Source organism: Sander vitreus, chromosome 10 (assembly GCF_031162955.1).
Source record: "Sander vitreus isolate 19-12246 chromosome 10, sanVit1, whole genome shotgun sequence".
Lineage (NCBI taxonomy): Eukaryota > Metazoa > Chordata > Actinopteri > Perciformes > Percidae > Sander > Sander vitreus.
Window position 1 is genome coordinate 1443233 of NC_135864.1, and position 20000 is coordinate 1463232.

At 51.5% G+C, this 20000-nt stretch overlaps 1 protein-coding gene across 1 annotated transcript in view; it reads left to right on the top strand.

Annotated features, from left to right (window-relative positions):
- maml1 (mastermind-like transcriptional coactivator 1) overlaps window positions 1-20000 on the top strand; it is a 29567-nt gene that overhangs the window by 3571 nt on the left and 5996 nt on the right. The window contains 2 exon segments of the mRNA XM_078259995.1: window positions 10575-11942; window positions 15648-15899. Coding sequence (XP_078116121.1) covers window positions 10575-11942; window positions 15648-15899 — 1620 coding nt within the window.

Here is a 20000-nt window from a genome sequence, read left to right on the forward strand (position 1 = left end):
CTCCCGAGGGATGTCAGTTACTGAAGCTATAAACAAAACTAAATGTTTTCACAACAGTCATCACTCTGGTTCAACCCCGGCACATACGAGAGTTTAGAGGCCGATAGAGATGTCTAAGCTTTTCTTTTGTTTTTGATATCTGATATTTGAAAGGAAAATATATCGTGTTGGGAAATCTGGCGTGTGACATTAGGACCGTTTGCCCCAAATGCTCTGTGGAAAACTTACGTACGTGTATTTGGCTGAGGGGTTTAGGCAACCTTTCTCTCGTGTGTGTGTGTGTGTGTGTGTGTGTGTGTGTGTGTGTGAGACTGAGACTGTGTGTTTGTGTGCCTGTGTGTGTGTGGCTGTGTGTGTTATTGAAAAACGTAACATTTTCAATAAAAAAGAATGCAAAGGGGAATGAGAGGGGGAACGCCAGAGCAGGGGGGAATGAGAGGGGGGAACGCCAGAGCAGGGGGGAATGAGAGGGGGGGAACGCCAGAGCAGGGGGGGAATGAGAGGGGGGGAACGCCAGAGCAGGGGGGAATGAGAGGGGGGGGAACGCCAGAGCAGGGGGGAATGAGAGGGGGGGGAAACGCCAGAGCAGGGGGGAATGAGAGGGGGGGGAAACGCCAGAGCAGGGGGGAATGAGAGGGGGGGGAAACGCCAGAGCAGGGGGGAATGAGAGGGGGGGGAACGCCAGAGCAGGGGGGAATGAGAGGGGGGGAACGCCAGAGCAGGGGGGAATGAGAGGGGGGGGAACGCCAGAGCAGGGGGAATGAGAGGGGGGGAACGCCAGAGCAGGGGGAATGAGAGGGGGGGAACGCCAGAGCAGGGGGAATGAGAGGGGGGAACGCCAGAGCAGGGGGAATGAGAGGGGGGGGAACGCCAGAGCAGGGGGGAATGAGAGGGGGGGGAAACGCCAGAGCAGGGGGGGGAATGAGAGGGGGGGGAAACGCCAGAGCAGGGGGGAATGAGAGGGGGGGAAACACCAGAGCAGGGGGGAATGAGAGGGGGGAACGCCAGAGCAGGGGGAATGAGAGGGGGAAACACCAGAGCAGGGGGAATGAGAGGGGGGGGAAACACCAGAGCAGGGGGAATGAGAGGGGGAAACACAGCAGATGATATTCCTTTTTAAACCAAAACGTAGCAGCGTAAATGTACACTGACACTGATTAATCTGTGATGAAATCAGCCTGTAAAATCAGCCGGCAGACATTTGGGTCTGAAGTTACTGAGTGTTTACGAGCATAAATAGAAGAACTGTAAAACGGGAACTTCACAACATTCAAGCTGAAAGAATGCCCTCAAACTGACCAGATATTCTAGATATTTGGGATTTTTGTGGCAAAGTGAGAGAAAAAACTTTCAGCATGAGTCACTCTGAAGATATTTAGAAGCCTTTTTTATTTATCTGGCTGTCATGTTAAATATGCAGACTGGCCTTTTTTAGCCACAACAACGTCCTTTTTAGTGTCTCCTGAACAGAGTCACCTTGGCTTTGTTCTGCTAAATGAATGCCTAGTTATACGTTCCCACAGTTACTGGGTATGCTACGGCTTTTGTTTTTGATATCTGATATTTGAAAGTAGAATATATTGTGTTGGGAGATCTGGCGTGTAACAATATATGCGCAAAATATGCGGGGCTTGCATGATTTCATAATCCCCGAATTTTTGTTGCAAAAAAGTCCCAAATATCTTATCAGAAAGATGAAAAATGTTGGGTTTACTTCACACAAAAGCAGCCGTTTTCCACTGTTGCCATGAGAACATTATGAAGTGACGTTGTGAGGTGACGTTGTGAGGTGACGTTGTGGTGACGGTGACGTGTGATGATGAGGTGACGTTGTGAGGTGACGTTGTGAGGTGACGTTGTGAGGTGACGTGATGAGGTGACGTGGTGAGGTGACGTGACGTGATGAGGTGACGTTGCGAGGTGACGTTGTGAAGTGACGTTGTGAGGTGACGTTGTGAGGTGACGTTGTGAGGTGACGTGGTGAGGTGACGTGGTGAGGTGACGTCGTGGTGACGCCGTGAGGTGACGTCGTGAGGTGACGTGGCGTCGTGAGGTGACGCGTAGGGCGTCATTAAGTGACGTTGATGAGGTGACGTTATTAAGTGACGTTGCGAGGTGACGTCGTGAGGTGACGTCGTGAGGTGACGTCGTGAGGTGACGTCATGAGGTGACGTTATGTGGTGACGTCATGAAGTGACATTATGTGGTGACGTTATTAAGTGACGTGAACATCATCTAAAAGCTGTAAACCCCGCGATGAAGCCACAGTTTTAAAAAGTTCCCGCAATTTCATCGCATATAATTGCATAAATATCCCTCTTATTTCATCACATTTTTTAAGAAAACGTGACGCATAATTAAGGATTTTAGCCCAAAACTATCACAAAAAACCTCCATTTTTCTGGAAGAACTGCTGAGGAGCGTTTGCCCCAAATGCTCTGTGGGAAACGTAGGAGCGTGTATTTGAGCGTGTATTAACCTCTCTGTAACTCAGAAAATGTTACGTTTTTCAATACAAAAGAATGCGTTTTTCCCCAGAGATGTCTTTTTGTGGGTGTTGCGTGCGTCTTTTAGAGCTGCACAATATACAGTTTTGGTATCGTCACGGCGATATCAACTGGCGCACAAAAAAGCATCGCGAAAGGCTGCGACATATCGGGAAAGACACTCAGAGGTTTTGTGTAAGTTGAGAGAAAGTATCAGCAGAAAACTTGTTGCTGTTGTGGCATCCTCTAGCTCACCCAGCGGGATGGGGGTCGTCCTCTAGCTCACCCAGCGGGAGGGGGCGTCCTCTAGCTCACCCAGCGGGATGGGGCGTCCTCTAGCTCACCCAGCGGGATGGGGGCGTCTAGCTCACCCAGCGGGATGGGGGCGTCCTCTAGCTCACCCAGCGGGATGGGGCGTCCTCTAGCTCACCCAGCGGGAGGGCGTCCTCTAGCTCACCCAGCGGGATGGGGTCGGCCTCTAGCTCACCCAGCGGGATGGGGTCGGCCTCTAGCTCACCCAGCGGGATGGGGTGGCCTCTAGCTCACCCAGCGGGATGGGGTGGCCTCTAGCTCACCCAGCGGTCTCTAGCTCACCCAGCGGGAGTGGGCGTCCTCTAGCTCACCCAGCGGGATGGTGCCGTCCTCTAGCTCACCCAGCGGGATGGGGTCGGCCTCTAGCTCACCCAGTGGGAGGGGGCGTCCTCTAGCTCACCCAGCGGGATGGGGCGTCCTCTAGCTCACCCAGCGGTCTCTAGCTCACCCAGCGGGAGGGGGCGTCCTCTAGCTCACCCAGCGGGATGGGGCGTCCTCTAGCTCACCCAGCGGCCTCTAGCTCACCCAGCGGGAGGGGGCGTCCTCTAGCTCACCCAGCGTCCTCTAGCTCACCCAGCGGGATGGGGCGTCCTCTAGCTCACCCAGCGGGATGGGGTCGTCCTCTAGCTCACCCAGCGGGATGGGGTCGTCCTCTAGCTCACCCAGCGGGAGGGGGCGTCCTCTAGCTCACCCAGCGGGAGGGGGCGTCCTCTAGCTCACCCAGCGTCGCTCTCAGCTCACCCAGCGGGAGGGTGGGCGTCCCTCTAGCTCACCCAGCGGGAGGGGGGCGGCCTCTAGCTCACCCAGCGAGGGGGGCGTCCCTCTAGCTCACCCAGTGCGAGGGGGCGTCCTCTAGCTCACCCCGTAAGAGGGGGCGTCCTCTAGCTCACCCAGCGGGAGGGGGCGGCCTCTAGCTCACCCAGTGGGAGGGGCGCCCCATGTAGGCCTTTGCAGCGGCTCGGGTTCGAATCCGATCTGCGTTCCTTTGCTGCGTGTCGTCCCCCATCTCTCTCTCACGTTCCTGTCTATCCACTGTCAGCGTTCTAACCTCCGGCTGATTTGTGAGGACTATGGTTAACTGCTCCTCAGATCTCTGCAGGGTAAATCCAGACAGCTAGCTAGACTATCTGTCCAATCTGAGCTTTCTGTTGCACGACTAAAACTACTGTTGAACGTCCACATGTTCCACCAAAACAAGCTCCTTCCTGAGACTATTTAGCAGAGGCACCGTCATTGCGTAGAGCGTGCACACTACCTGCGTGACACGCACGACTCGGGCACGGCTCGAGTCGAGAAATAGGACCGACGCCTATTTTTCACGCGACACACAAGCGTGTTGGAAGCATCTCCAGACAACATAGAATATAAAAGATGTTTATATGTCATTTAGACACAAATACATTTAATAAATGACATGTTGATGTTTGAAAGTCTCAAGGTTTTGATATAAATGTCATTTAAAAAAAAGAAATATTCTGCAGCCTATTTTTCCGTCAATCCTGCTGACGTTGTCTTTGCTGTAATCAGATCAGAATATATTTATGTTTAAGGGAAACATACATGTGTACAGACAAGGCTAGCAGCAGCAGCAGACACCTTTCTGGTGTGTAAAGACATAGAAAACGCCACGCAGCTGACACGCAACAGAAACGCCACGCTCACGCCACGCAGGCAGTGTGTAGCCAGCCTTAGCCCCGCCCCAGACAATGTGATTGGTCTAAAGAAGGAACGCAAGGAAGTCATATGAGTAGAGAGGCAACGAGCAAGTGTTTTTGAAGGGATGCGACGTCCATCAGAGTTGTTGTGTGTTTTGAAATAAAAGTGGAATGGGCGCCTGGGTAGGTAACCTGGCGCGCGCCCATACACAGAGGCTCAGTCCTCGATGCCGTGGGTTTGGTTCCAACCTGCGGCCCTTTGCTGCATGTCATTCCCCCTCTTTCTCTCGGTCTCCTTCTCTCTCCCCTTTCATATCTAAGCTGTCATATCCAATAAAGGCCTAAAATGCCACAAAAAAATCATATTTGATCGCTTGTTTGTAGTCTAAACGTGCCCTTGGAAGGAAAAATCATAATTGCTATTAATTTTAGTTTGATCATTTGATCCAGAAATACCTGAAACAGAAAGTTATGCTAGTTTATGCTGAGTTTTAGGGTTAGTTATTATTTATATCGGAGATAAAGACCTCACATTTGTACATCTGTAGTCAGAAAATGATTTTTCAGCCGTACTAAGAGTTGATAACATCTTTCATGTCAGATTTTTCTCAGGCGCACAGGCAGGCGGTATTTCTGCACCGTTAGCCTACGCTAATAATCTTAATTTATGCTATTTGTAGAGTGAGATTCCAGTGGCGTCTGCGGGGGATTGTAGTCGTGATAACGAGGAGTCGTCAGACCGGTGTTTCAGGTTTCAGACGCTCACAGAGTCCAAACGGTTTCCTTTCCCTCGCGGCAGACTCGCTGCTCTCTTCCTGCTTTTATTTTGGTTCCCAGGCATCTTCATTTGCATGACTATCACTTTGGCATTCACAACTTATTTCCTCAATTCATTAAATGTTAAGTCTATAAAATGTCAGAAGTTTCCCAGAGTTCATGGTTCACGTTTTTTTTAATTTTTTTTATTTATTTTTGGTCACGTAGTTCCATCTTTTGGGCTCTCAGCTGATCTGAAAGATGATTGGTTCAGAATCGACTCATCAAAAAAGCGACAAAAAAATATATATTGTTATAAAAGCCTCAAAACAATTTTTGAAAAAAATATTGAAGAAAAATATTGGAAAAAAAAACTTCAAAAAATATTAAAAGAAAACTGTGTGTGTCTGTATATATTTGTATATGTATATATATGTATATGTGTGTGTGTATATATATATATATATATATATATACACACACACACACACACAGAACATTATCTGCATTATTTCTCTACCTGTGGGTGTAGGCGCTAATTACAGCAATGATGGAGATTAGATCGGGGGAGTATTAATTTTTTGGCAGTAGGGTATTAGGATCTGTGTGTGTGTGTGTGTGTGTCTGTGTGGTGTGCGTGTCTGTCGGTGTGGTGTGTGTGTCTGTGGGTCTGTGTGTGCGTGTGGGTCTGTGTGTTTGTGTGTGTGTGTCGGTGCATGTGGGTCTGTCTGTCGGTGTTTGTGTGTCTGAGTGCGTGTGGGTCTGTCTGTGTGTGTGTGTGTGTCGGTGCGTGTGGGTCTGTCTGTGTGTGTTTGTGTGTGTGTGTGTGTGTCCGTGTGGGTCTGTCTGTGTGTGTCTGTGTGTGTGCGTGTGGGTCTGTCTGTGTGTGTGTGTCTGTGAGTGCGTCTCTCTGTCTGCCTGTCTGTCTGTGCGTGTGGGTCTGTCTGTGTGTGTGTGTGTGTGTGTCTGTGAGTGAGTGCGTGCGTCTCTCTGTCTCTGTCTGTGCCTGTCTGTCTGTGCGTGTGGGTCTGTCTGTGCGTGTGGGTCTGTCGTGTGGGTCTGTCTGTGTGTGTGTGTGTGTGTGTGTGTGTCTGTTTAACAGTAAAACAAGTCCTTTAGTTTCCTAACTGAGATTTCTAAACTGTGGATTTGAAGTAACCAGAGTTTCTGGTCAGAGCTCAGATGCGACCGGCCGACTCGGTCTGTCCGCATGTTTTGATGCTGCCATGTTCTGGCAGCAGCCGAGCTCATCAGGAAATTCTCCGCATATTTTGGGGCAGACGTCACCTTTCTCCACACTGACGCCGCTCTGCTATGAGAGGCGGAAACCTTTCAGCTTTTTTCTTGCTTCACCCTCCTTAGATAAACAGTAAGTAGTGTATGGATGCTCTGGTCAGCTCTGTTACAAGCAGCAGGGTAGCTATTATTCCATTATTTATGTTTGTTGGAATTTTTGTACGTAAAGGGTAACTACCGATTTTTTTCAACCCTGGACTCTATGTTCCTATGTTTCTGTGTCTAAGTGACTGATGGGAACAACCATCTTTGACATTGGTCCAGTATTAAGAGAGCTCGCTGCAGTCGGCAGCTGAGAAACAAGCTACAATGTAAGTTAATAGTAGTTATCCAGCTTGTATTTACCTTCACAAAAGTGCTTGTTTTGCCGCTGACAGACTCAGATTATTATTCTACGTGTCTGACAACATTATGGAAAGGATCCCTACAGAGATAGACCTTTAAAACCTCTTTAAGACCTTTCTGTTTAACCAGAAACAGCTCTGAAGTCGCTAGCGCTAAACCCACCAGACTCCATTTAAAAAAACAATACTTTTAGCGTGTATAGAGCCAACATATTTTCACATGTAAATCAGTAAACTATGTGTTTATTTCAACCAAAACTAGAGTTGTGATGGTTGGTTAAAGAGGAAAGACGACCCAAAACGGCTTTTCATAGTTTTAAGTTGTTTCTGTCGACTTTGAATGAAGTGTGTTTTACGATGTTTAAATGACTGATTATTTACATGGAGTCTGGTGGGTTTAGCGAACGCGATTTTGCGGATGTTTTTGTTTAAAAAAAGGATCTTACTCTTTCACAGAAAGGTCGACCTTCTTAGAAATCCTTTCCATAATGTTGTCAGACACTTAGAATAATAATCTCAACCTTTCAGCTGCAAAACGAGTTTGTTTTGCCGCTGACAGACTCAGATTATTATTCTAAGTGTCTGACAACATTATGAAAAGGATTTCTAAGGAGGTCGACCTTTAAAACCTCTTTGAGACCTTTCTGTTTAACCAGAAACAGCTCTGATGTCACCGCTTCGAATATTGGTGGTTATTTCCATCACGTCTGTGTCTTCTGTTTGTAGACACCAGCGAGAGCTTCACCTGTATTCACCTGTTGGTTCTTGGTTCTGCTCCATGGAGACTGAACAGGTGTTTGAGATCATGTGATGCTCTCCCAGTGGCAGCGTGTGAGGGTCAGCTGATGCGGAGGCAGTTGTGAATGTTCCCATCAGCTCTGGCTGTTGCTGCGCTGCCTGCAGAGATCTGATCTGCTGACTGCTCTGAGGAAGCTCTTTGTTATCTGCGTTATGCCAGCCCTGCCTGCAGCTGACTCTATTATCGGCCACAGTTTAGAAGCGTTTCACTCCCCAAAGTCTGCTGGATTTAACGCTCAGAACTCTGTACCGTTCAGCTGCAGCGCCCCCTGCGGCTGTAAAACTGCCGCTGCACGTTACCGAAATAGAAATGTTAAATAACCCCATTTCACGTCATTGTCTAAATTAAGACATGAACTACAACTGGAATTGTCGCTTAAATAGTTTAGAGAGAGTGTGTGTGTGTGTGTGTGCGTGCATGTCTGTCTGTGTGTGTGTGTGTGCGTGCGTGCGTCTGTGTGCGTGCATGTCTGTGTGTGTGTGTGTGTGTGTGTGTGTGCGTGCATGTCTGTCTGTGTGTGTGTGTGTGCGTGCGTGCGTCTGTGTGCGTGCATGTCTGTCTGTGTGTGTGTGTGTGTGTGCATGCGTCTGCGTGCGTGCATGTCTGTGTGTGTGCGTGCATGTCTGTCTGTGTGCGTGTGTGTGTGTGCGTGCATGTCTGTCTGTGTGTGTGTGTGTCTCTGTGTGTGCATGCGTCTGCGTGCGTGCGTCTGTGTGCGTGCATGTCTGTGTGTGTGTGTCTGTCTGTGTGTGTGTGTGCATGCGTCTGCGTGCGTGCATGTCTGTGTGTGTGTGTGTCAGATGTTTTTTTGTTTTCTGTTGATTGTTGGAGCAGACGATGCAAGACTGTAAAGTTTTATCTTTTATATATATTATTTTTTTGTACGAAAATTGATTTCATATATGTGGTTGAAGGTTTAATTGAGATGCAGATGAACTTAAAGCAAACGTGGACCAAGTAAAAGAAACCATTTTGTGGTTTTTTTGCATCGAAACCTTCGCTGTTCAACAACCAACTCTGTGACGTAAGTCTACCTTGACTTTTGATCGTTGCATTGCATCGTTTTTGCATCAACTTGGCTGCCTGAAAGTGAGAAACACACCCAGTTAGTTTCAGCAGTGAAAGATTACAACTCTGTGTTAAATAACTAACTGAATAACGTTTGGGTTTTGGATTGTTTGGTCCGACATGTTAAGGCAACACCTTGTTATGTTGTTATATTCATAGACTGATGATGTTGTTGTAGCCAATTTAGATTTGTGTGAATGTTGTTGTCGTTATGACACCTGCGCACCTGTGGGTGTAGGCGCTAATTACAGCAATGATGGAGGTTAGATCGGGGGAGTCACAGGTGAGCAGCACTAGGGAATCTTTTTACTTTTTGGCAGTAGGGAATTAGGATCTGGGAAGGTGCGTGTGTCGGTGTGTGTGCGCGCGTGTGTCGGGGTGTGTGCGCGCGTGTGTCGGGGTGTGTATGTGCGCGCGTGTGTCGGGGTGTGTATGTGCGCGCGTGTGTCGGGGTGTGTATGTGCGCGCGTGTGTCGGGGGTGGGGGTGTGTGTCTGTGTGTGTACATATAGGAGTGTCGGGGTGTGTGTGTGCGCGTGTCGGTGTGTGCATGTCTGTGTGTGTGTGTGTCGGTGTGTGTGCGCGTGTCTGTAGGTGTGTGTGTATATAGGAGTGTCTGTGTGTGCGTGTCAGTTTGAGTGTGTGTGTGTGTGTGTATATAGGAGTGTCTGTGTGTGCGCACGTGTCGGTGTGTGTGTGTCAATGTGTGTGTCTGTGTGTGTATATAGGAGTGCGTGTGTATATAGGAGTGCGTGTGTGTGTCTCTGTGTGTGTGTGTGTGTACACATACAATCTGTTTGTTGGAGCAGACGATGCAAGAAATGTTTTGTATTTTTCTACATAGTTGTTTTTCTTAAACCTTTCATTTGCACACTTAGTTCTGGTGTTTTTGAACCTAGTTGTTTAAGTTTGAAATGCTGAATTCATGGGGGACCTCACGTAGTTGGAAATATTTTCAGATGCTCTCCAGGGGCATTATTTGTACCTTTTTTATTGCTACTACAGATATAATTACAGCCGTCAAATAGTTCCAGGAATTAACCAGGGTCCAAAAACAACCACGGTGATCAGTATGGACTTAAACAAGAAAGTGGCAGTTTAGCAGAATGCACTTATTTTTAAAGTTTAACTTGCTACAAAATATTTCAAGTAGAAAGTAGAAATATTTGACTTTAAATAATTGACATGTTTGTTTAAGTTTTGTGCTTCGATACGTCTTGACAGCAAGTTTAAATCGCGTTTTTTTTTGTTAATACAATGGTTGTATGGGCGCCCGGTTAGCTCAGTTGGTAGAGCAGGCGCCCATATATAGAGGTTTGCTCCTCGACGCAACGGGCCCAGGTTGGACTCGGACCTGCAGCCCTTTGCTGCATGTCATCCCCCCCCTTTCTCCCCTTTTGTGTCTTCGGCTGTGGCTCAGTGGTAGAGCGGTCGCCTGCCAATCGGAAGGCTGGGAGTTCGATCCCTGGCCCGTGTCGAAGTGTTCTTGGGCAAGACACTGAACCCAGAGTAAATGTGAGTTTTTATCTGATGAGCAGGTGGCAGCTTGTACGGCAGCCTCGGCCACAGTGTGTGAACGTGTGAGAATGGTGAATGGTTCCTGTACTATGTAAAAGTGCTTGGTGTAGTCGTTGAGACGCGACAAGCGCTGTATAAAAACAGTCCATCCTTCTGTCCTATCAAAATAAAGGCTGAAAATGCCCCAAAAAAAAGAAAATACAATGGTTGTATAATAAAAACAATTGAAATCTGCAGAGTTGCTCACATTGTAAACAAATTGGGGGGGGGGGAATTCTGAATGTTAACACATCTCCACTCGTGCTTTTATAAATTCTCGGTGGTTCTGTTTGTTCTTCCAGCTGCAGGAGACGGTGAAGAGGAAGTTGGAGAGCGCCAGTTCTCCGCTGGGCAGAGATCAGGTCAACGGTTTCAGCGATGGCTTCCCCCCGAACAAGAAGGCGTGTCTAGACAACGGCACGGCCAACGGCTCGCCGCTGGACTCCAAGCTAGGGATAAGCGACTCTCTGAACTCCAACGGGACGCACGGGCCAGCAGGCGAGTCGGCGGACGGCAGCAGGGAGCCGTCTTCAGACTTCCACCGCAAGGAGATGAAGCAGGAGCCCGACGACATCCTGCCCATCATGCCGCCATCGGGCGGAGGCACCAACAGCCTCTTCCCCGACCTCAACCTGAACGAGCAGGAGTGGACGGAGCTGATGGAGGAGCTCAACTGCTCCGTCGTCTACGAGGACATCCAGGACATTCTCAACGACGGCTTCGAGGACCGCAAAGACCCTCTGGAGCTGGCGCCGACTCCCAGTGGTGCTGGAGGCGGAGCGGGAGGCGGGGGCGGGGGTGGGGGCCCGGCATCGCAGGGTCTGCTTCCTCCAGATCTGGCCAGCGTTAAGACTGAGTTCTCCCCGGCTTCCGTGGCTTTCGAGCAGGACTCTCGCACCGGCTCCCCCCACGTCAGATCCACGTCGTCTGGGCCGCCTCCTCACCCCACCAGCTCCCCCGTTGCATCCTCCTCAGCGTCCTCGCCAGTGCTGCCGCCCTCCCAGCCTGCACCCCCCCCACCCAGGCAGCTTCAGCCCCCCCCGAACCACCTTCTCCCTCCGGGCCCCCCGGTGCCCAAAGACCTGTCTCCCGCACAGCAGCTGCAGCAGCTGGCCGCGCAGCAGCAGAGAGCGCAGCACCTCCATGGACAGATGCAGCACAAGCAGCCACAGTCGGGAGCCAAATTCCACAATCAGGGGCCCCATGCGCACCCCCCGCCTTGGCCCCAGATGGCCAACGCCTCTCAGAGCCCACTAGGGGGCGCGTTTGGTATGGACAAGCCGACGAGCCCCTCTCTGTACCCGCAGGACTTTAACCCCAACGCGCAGAAGCAGCTGCTGATGCCCGGTCAGCCCAACAAAGGCTCTCCCAAAGCGGGGGCTGGCGCCTACATGCCGGGGCCCCCCGGGCACCCCAACATAATGGGTCACCCGACGTCAGGGCCGCCGCTCAGCCACCCGCCGGGACAAGGCGGTGCGCAGGCCTCGGCCGCCATGCTGAACTACAACAACACCAAACCTTTGTCGCACTTTGAGGCGGGTCCCGGGCAGCCACGCCTCCCCAACACCCAGAGCCAGAACAAAGCAACGCTGCTGACGCTGCTCCGACAGCAGCAGCAGATCAAACAGAAGAACAGCATGAACTTCCGCCAGCACATACCGCACACGCAGGTAAGGAACACACCCAACACCACAAATACCTCGCTACTGCCTCAAAGAGAGACCCACACATTAAAATCGACATCCACCGAGCCAAAATGCTCATTATCAATAGTTAGCTGGTTTCCTACCTGCGTCGTGAGTTCTAGGAGCTTAGCTGGGACCTTCATGGAGAAAGCTAACGTTAATGTTAGCTGCCCTACAGCTTCAACTTCATATATTACCTTCTAACAGCAACGTGACAATCTGCAAGAAACGGGTTGCTTATAAATCACTAAAATAGTAGTGACAGCACCGTTTGGCTTAGATATCAATGCCGTTAGCATCGTGGCTAACACTATTGTTACTTTACTTTATGACAAGTCGTTTCGGCTGTGCTTTCTAACATGATGTCATTGTGCTAACAGAGCACCGTTAGCCTTTCCAACAGAGCTGCTTCACTACACTTGTTAGATAATGTTTCATCACAGAGGTCTCTGTTGATTTGTGTTTGTCGCTGTGTGCTCCTGGTGGAAAAGTAACGTAAACAGAGAGCGGCGTGCCAGAAATGCAATGCGCCATGATGTAGGTCCTCTCAAGGCCAGGCTGATGTTGGAAGTCCCTCTAGTGGACAGAACGTGTAACAACAACCACATGCTGATTGACAATGAATAAGCCTGAGTAGTGTAGTACATATTTAACAGGCTGCATTTGAACTTTAAATATTTGAATATAAAAAAAACAACTGATGTGTGTGTGTGTGTGTGGGAAGACTGACAGCTCTACTCCTTAGTATTGTTACACGTCGTAGAGACACGCAGGGGAGACGTTAAACAGAGACGGACTCATGTAGCCGGAGCTGGAACATAAATACAAAGATTTGTGTCATGTGTAATGTTGTCGTTTGTATTAAAGTCCTAGTTAATATCCCGTCACACCGGTCTGCAGCTCGCTGAACTGGTTTCAGCCCAACAGGTGCAGATGAAGAACAGAACAGTTTGAGTGGAAGTGAAGTCGGTCTGCAGCAGGGAGGCCTTTTGTTCAGCTGCTACACACCGGCCTGGCCCCCAGCTTTAACGTGTGTGTGTGTGTGTGTGTGTGTGCGTGTGTGTGTGTGGGGCAGCTGGTTGCTAAGGCTCACACAGGGGGGGTGAAGGGAGGCAGTGACAAAGCAGCCTTTCATCTCTCTGTATTTAAATATAGCTGCTGCTTGCATTTTTCCTCTGCAGTTGGGACGCTCTGTTCCTGCTGAACTTATTCACTAACTATACTTACACAAACTTTTGTTTTTGTCCTGTTTGGCCTCCGTACGGTACATATAAACTTAGCACAAAAAGTAAGGACATTTGTGTTTGGTAGATTATTTCTCTGTGTAACAATGCTTTTTGGCAATACATCTTATACCGTTGGAAAGCCTGTTTAGTTCCCTTACAAATAGTGCCCCGTGTGTGTGTGTGTGTTCCCCATTCCTTGGGGATGCATTTGCATTTGCACATGCATTTGTGGGATGAGCAGCAGCGCTGAGTATGTGGGTAGCGCCCCTGAAAAATGTGCCAATTCTTCTCTGCCAATGCCAAACAGCTTATTCTGCCATTGACTCGTTTGGTGTTTGGTGGATTGGATGATTGAAGTTTGAAGAAACAAGATATATTGGCAATTTAACAATTAATTTCACAAACGGGAGCCTGAGTAGCGTGTGGAAGAACCATACACAGCCACAACAGCCTGGCACCTCCTCCTCATGCTGGTCACCAGCCTGGTCTCACACAGTCCTGACCTCAACCCCATTGAACACTTGTGGGACCAACACAACCACGTTGGCTGACTTGCAACAAATGCTGGTTGAAGAATGGGACGCCATCCCACAGCAGTGTGTGACCAGGCTGGTGACCAGCATGAGGAGGAGGTGCCAGGCTGTTGTGGCTGTGTATGGTTCTTCCACAGGTTGCTAAGGGTCCTGTTTGTGAAATTAATTGTTAAATTGCCAATATACCTTGTTTCTTCAAACTTCAATCATCCAATCCACCAAACACCAAACGAGTTAATAGCAGAATAAGCTGTTTGGCAAAACCCCCATACTCAGCGCTGCTGCTCATCCCACAAATGCATGTTCCTTACAAATGGGGCACCATTAGAAAGGGAACTGAACAGGCTTTCCAACGGTATAAGATGTATTGCCAAGAAGTAGTAGTGTTTGCTCCATGGAGGAATTTTGGTCCCCCCTCCAAAAGAGGTTTTAACCAGCGCCAAAGAAAAATCCCCAGTTCCAAAATAATGATGATTGAGAATAAAGAAACCAATTCAAATCCTCTTTGAATGTGTGTAACAGCAATTCATTACTTTTATTATTATTAGACATTAGTCTGAGACAGAGGAATCGCTTGAAAAGTCGTTGGGTGTGAGGTCGGCATTAAAGAGCTCATATTATGCTCATTTTCAGGTTCATAATTGTATTTTGAGGTTTTATCAGAATAGGTTTACATGGTTTCATTGTCAAAAAACACCATATTGTTGTTGTACTGCTCATTGCTGCAGCTCCTCTTTTCACCCTGTGTTCAGGTCTCTGTTTTAGCTACAGAGTGAGACCTCTCACTGCTGGAACATCTTTGTTGGCAGTCGCACATGCTCAGTAGCTAGGTAAGGACTACACGCTCAGTAGCTAGGTAAGGACTACATGCTCAGTAGCTAGGTAAGGACTACCCGCTCAGTAGCTAGGTAAGGACTACACGCTCAGTAGCTAGGTAAGGACTACATGCTCAGTAGCTAGGTAAGGACTACACGCTCAGTAGCTAGGTAAGGACCACGTGCTCAGTAGCTAGGTAAGGACCACACGCTCAGTAGCTAGGTAAGGACTACATGCTCAGTAGCTAGGGTAAGAACTACATGCTCAGTAGCTAGGTAAGGACTACACGCTCAGTAGCTAGGTAAGGACTACACGCTCAGTAGCTAGGTAAGGACTACGTGCTCAGTAGCTAGGTAAGGACTACACGCTCAGTAGCTAGGTAAGGACTACGTGCTCAGTAGCTGAGTAAGGACTACGTGCTCAGTAGCTAGGTAAGGACTACGTGCTCAGTAGCTAGGTAAGGACTACGTGCTCAGTAGCTAGGTAAGGACTACACGCTCAGTAGCTAGGTAAGGACTACGTGGTCAGTAGCTAGGTAAGGACTACATGCTCAGTAGCTAGGTAAGGACTACGTGGTCAGTAGCTAGGTAAGGACTACATGAGCTAGCTAGCTGTTTCTCCAACTTCAGTAGAACAAGGCAGGATTAGCTGGGAGACTTCTTCTAAACGAGGGAACACTTCCAACTTACCTGCAGAACAGGGACATGGAAGTAGTTCTTTTGTAGATTAGGGTGAACTAGTGTGTGTTGTAGCAGTGTTTTACCATTGAGAACGAGCTAGCATGCTAACGGTTAGCCCCCTAGCCCCCTCGTCTCAGCTAGTGACGTAGAAAGCCGTGCAGATGTTGACCAGCTGACCCAGAGACTGAAGACAGGACACATTCAGAAACCGTATCTCACTCAGAACAGCATGGATGGTTGTTTTCAAGGTTTGTATGCGTGTGGAAGCACCAGAGACACAAAATAACTCCCCAAATCCCAGAAAGTTATTATTTTTTTCATAATATGGGCACTTTAAAGTAACATTTCTGGGATAATGTGTCCACAACTGAACCCTCTCTCTCCAGCTGCTGCTCTTTTTGTAACTCACATCTTCTTAATTTGTGTTTCCGTCAGGACCAGAACCCCTACCCTGCCCCTCCACATGGCCCAGGCCCCGCCAACACCATGGCGTCTGCGCCCGGAAACAACGCCATGACGGCCCAGCCGGGGGCGAACGCCATGGCGGGTAATCACGGTAATGCAGCGTACCTGAGCAGCCAGGTGGCAGCGGCACTGAAACAGCAGCAACAGCAGCAGCATCAGCAGCAGATCCTGGAGCAGCAGAAGCAGCAGTACATGCAGAGACAGCAGCTCATGGCTGAACAGGTAAACACGGTACTTGGAAAACAGGCGCCGTTCTGTCCCTTAAAGCCTAACTCTCGCCAAAATGCAACCTAGAGTCTTGTTGTGAAGTCCTCTAAAGTACCCCTAGGGGGACACGTACCCCCCGCAGTCCTGCAGAGTACTCCTAGGGGGACACGTACCCCCCTGCAGTCCTGCAGAGTACTCCTAAGGGGACACGTACCCCCCTGCAGTCCTGCAGAGTACTCCTAGGGGGACACGTACCCCCCGCAGTCCTCTAAAGTACCCCTAGGGGGACACGTACCCCCTGCAGTCCTGCAGAGTACTCCTAGGGGGACACGTACCCCCTGCAGTCCTGCAGAGTACTCCTAGGGGGACACGTACCCCCGCAGTCCTCTAAAGTACCCCTAGGGGGACACGTACCCCCCTGCAGTCCTCCAGAGTACTCCTAAGGGGACACGTACCCCCCTGCAGTCCTGCAGAGTACTCCTAGGGGGACACGTACCCCCCTGCAGTCCTGAAGAGTACCTCTAGGGGGACAAGTACCCCCTGCAGTCCTCTATAGTACCCCTAGGGGGACAAGTACCCCCTGCAGTCCTCCAGAGTACCTCTAAGGGGGACACCTACCCCCTGCAGTCCTCCAGAGTACCTCTAAGGGGGACACCTACCCCCTGCAGTCCTCCGGAGTACCCCTAGTGGGACACGTACCCCCTGCAGTCCTCTATAGTACCCCTAGGGGGACACGTACCCCCTGCAGTCCTGCAGAGTACCTCTAGGGGGACACGTACCCCCTGCAGTCCTCCAGAGTACCTCTAAGGGGAACACGTACCCCCTGCAGTCCTCCAGAGTACCCCTAGGGGGACACGTACCCCCTGCAGTCCTCTATAGTACCCCTAGGGGGACACGTACCCCCTGCAGTCCTCCAGAGTACCCCTAGGGGGACACGTACCCCCTGCAGTCCTCCAGAGTACCTCTAAGGGGACACGTACCCCCTGCAGTCCTCCAGAGTACCCCTAGGGGGACACGTACCCCCTGCAGTCCTCCAGAGTACCTCTAAGGGGACATGTACCCCCTGCAGTCCTCCAGAGTACCTCTAAGGCGACATGTACCCCCTGCAGTCCTCCAGAGTACCCCTAGGGGGACACGTACCCCCTGCAGTCCTCTATAGTACCCCTAGGGGGACACTTACCCCCTGCAGTCCTCCAGAGTACCTCTAAGGGGGACACGTACCCCCTGCAGTCCTCCAGAGTACCTCTAAGGGGGACACGTACCCCCTGCAGTCCTCCAGAGTACCCCTAGGGGGACACATACCCCCTGCAGTCCTCCAGAGTACCCCTAGGGGGACACGTACCTCCTGCAGTCCTCTATAGTACCCCTAGGGGGACACGTACCCCCTGCAGTCCTCCAGAGTACCCCTAGGGGGACACGTACCCCCTGCAGTCCTCTATAGTACCCCTAGGGGGACACGTACTCCCTGCAGTCCTCTAAAGTACCCCTAGGGGGACACGTACCCCCTGCAGTCCTCTAAAGTACCTCTAGGGGGACACGTACCCCCTGCAGTCCTCCAGAGTACCTCTAGGGGGACACGTACCCCCTGCAGTCCTCCAGAGTACCCCTAGGGGGACACGTACCCCCTGCAGTCCTCCAGAGTACCCCTAGGGGGACACGTACCCCCTGCAGTCCTCCAGAGTACCTCTAGGGGGACACGTACCCCCTGCAGTCCTCCAGAGTACCCCTAGGGAGAGACGTACCCCCTGCAGTCCTCTATAGTACCCCTAGGGGGACACGTACCCCCTGCAGTCCTGCAGAGTACCTCTAAAGGGGGACACGTACCCCCTGCAGTCCTCCAAAGTACCTCTAGGGCGACACGTACCCCCTGCAGTCCTCCAGAGTACCCTCTAGGGGGACACATACCCCCTGCAGTCCTCCAGAGTACCCCCAAGGGGGACACCTACCCCCTGCAGTCCTCCAGAGTACCTCTAGGGGGACACGTACCCCCCTGCAGTCCTCCAGAGTACCTCTAAGGGGGACACGTACCCCCTGCAGTCCTCCAGAGTACCTCTAGGGGGACACGTACCCCCCTGCAGTCCTCCAGAGTACCTCTAAGGGGGACACGTACCCCCTGCAGTCCTGCAGAGTACCCCTAGGGGGACACGTACTCCCTGCAGTCCTCCAGAGTACCTCTAGGGGGACATGTACCCCCCCCCCTGCAGTCCTCCAGAGTACCCTCTAGGGGGACATGTACCCCCCTGCAGTCCTCCAGAGTACCCTCTAGGGGGACATGTACCCCCCTGCAGTCCTCCAGAGTACCCTCTAGGGGCGACATGTACCCCCCTGCAGTCCTCCAGAGTACCCCTAGGGGGGACACGTACCCCCCTGCAGTCCTCCAGAGTACCCTCTAGGGGGGACACGTACCCCCCTGCAGTCCTCCAGAGTACCCTCTAGGGGGGGACACGTACCCCCCTGCAGTCCTCCAGAGTACCCCTAGGGGGACACGTACCCCCTGCAGTCCTCCAGAGTACCCCTAGGGGGACACGTACCCCCTGCAGTCCTCTAAAGTACCCCTAGGGGGACACGTACCCCCTGCAGTCCTCTAAAGTACCCCTAGGGGGACACGTACCCCCCCCCCTGCAGTCCTCCAGAGTACCCCTAGGGGGACACGTACCCCCCTGCAGTCCTCTATAGTACCCCTAGGGGGGACACGTACCCCCCCCCCTGCAGTCCTGCAGAGTACCCTCTAGGGGGGACACGTACCCCCCTGCAGTCCTCCAGAGTACCCTCTAGGGGGGACACGTACCCCCCCCCCTGCAGTCCTCCAGAGTACCCCTAGGGGGACACGTACCCCCCTGCAGTCCTCCAGAGTACCCCTAGGGGGACACGTACCCCCCTGCAGTCCTCCAAAGTACCCTCTAGGGGGACACGTACCCCCCTGCAGTCCTCCAGAGTACCCCTAGGGGGGACACGTACCCCCCTGCAGTCCTCCAGAGTACCCTCTAGGGGGGACACGTACCCCCCTGCAGTCCTCCAGAGTACCCTCTAGGGGGACACGTACCCCCTGCAGTCCTCCAGAGTACCTCTAGGGGGACATGTACCCCCCCTGCAGTCCTCCAGAGTACCCTCTAGGGGGACACGTACCCCCCTGCAGTCCTCCAGAGTACCCCTAGGGGGGACACGTACCCCCCTGCAGTCCTCCAGAGTACCCTCTAGGGGGGACACGTACCCCCCTGCAGTCCTCCAGAGTACCCTCTAGGGGGGACACGTACCCCCCCTGCAGTCCTCCAGAGTACCTCTAGGGGGACACGTACCCCCCTGCAGTCCTCCAGAGTACCCCTAGGGGGGACACGTACCCCCTGCAGTCCTCTAAAGTACCCCTAGGGGGGGACACGTACCCCCCCCCCTGCAGTCCTCTAAAGTACCCCTAGGGGGACACGTACCCCCCTGCAGTCCTCCAGAGTACCCCTAGGGGGACACGTACCCCCTGCAGTCCTCTATAGTACCCCTAGGGGGACACGTACCCCCTGCAGTCCTCCAGAGTACCCCTAGGGGGACACGTACCCCCTGCAGTCCTCTATAGTACCCCTAGGGGGACACGTACCCCCTACAGTCCTCTATAGTACCCGTAGGGGGACACGTACCCCCTGCAGTTCTGCAGAGTACCTCTAGGGGGACCCGTACCCCTGCAGTCCTCCAGAGTACCCCAGAGTACCCCTAGGGGGACACGTACCCCCTGCAGTCCTCCAGAGTACCCCTAGGGGGACACGTACCCCCTGCAGTCCTGCAGAGTACCCCTAGGGGGACACGTACCCCCTGCAGTCCTCCAGAGTATCTCTAAGGGGGACACCTACCCCCTGCAGTCCTCCAGAGTACCTCTAGGGGGACACGTACCCCCTGCAGTCCTCCAAAGTACCTCTAGGGCGACACGTACCCCCTGCAGTCCTCCAGAGTACCCCTAGGGGGACACGGACCCCCATTTGAGAAACACTGACTTAGATTATTAATATAAAAGTTCTGCTTCAAGAACGGAGAGCTTAAGAGAGAAGACAGAATACTTTGTTGTAAGAATGTTAAAATAAGTAACCTGTAGTTTTGTTCTTGGCACTTTGTGTACATGACACTGAAATAAAG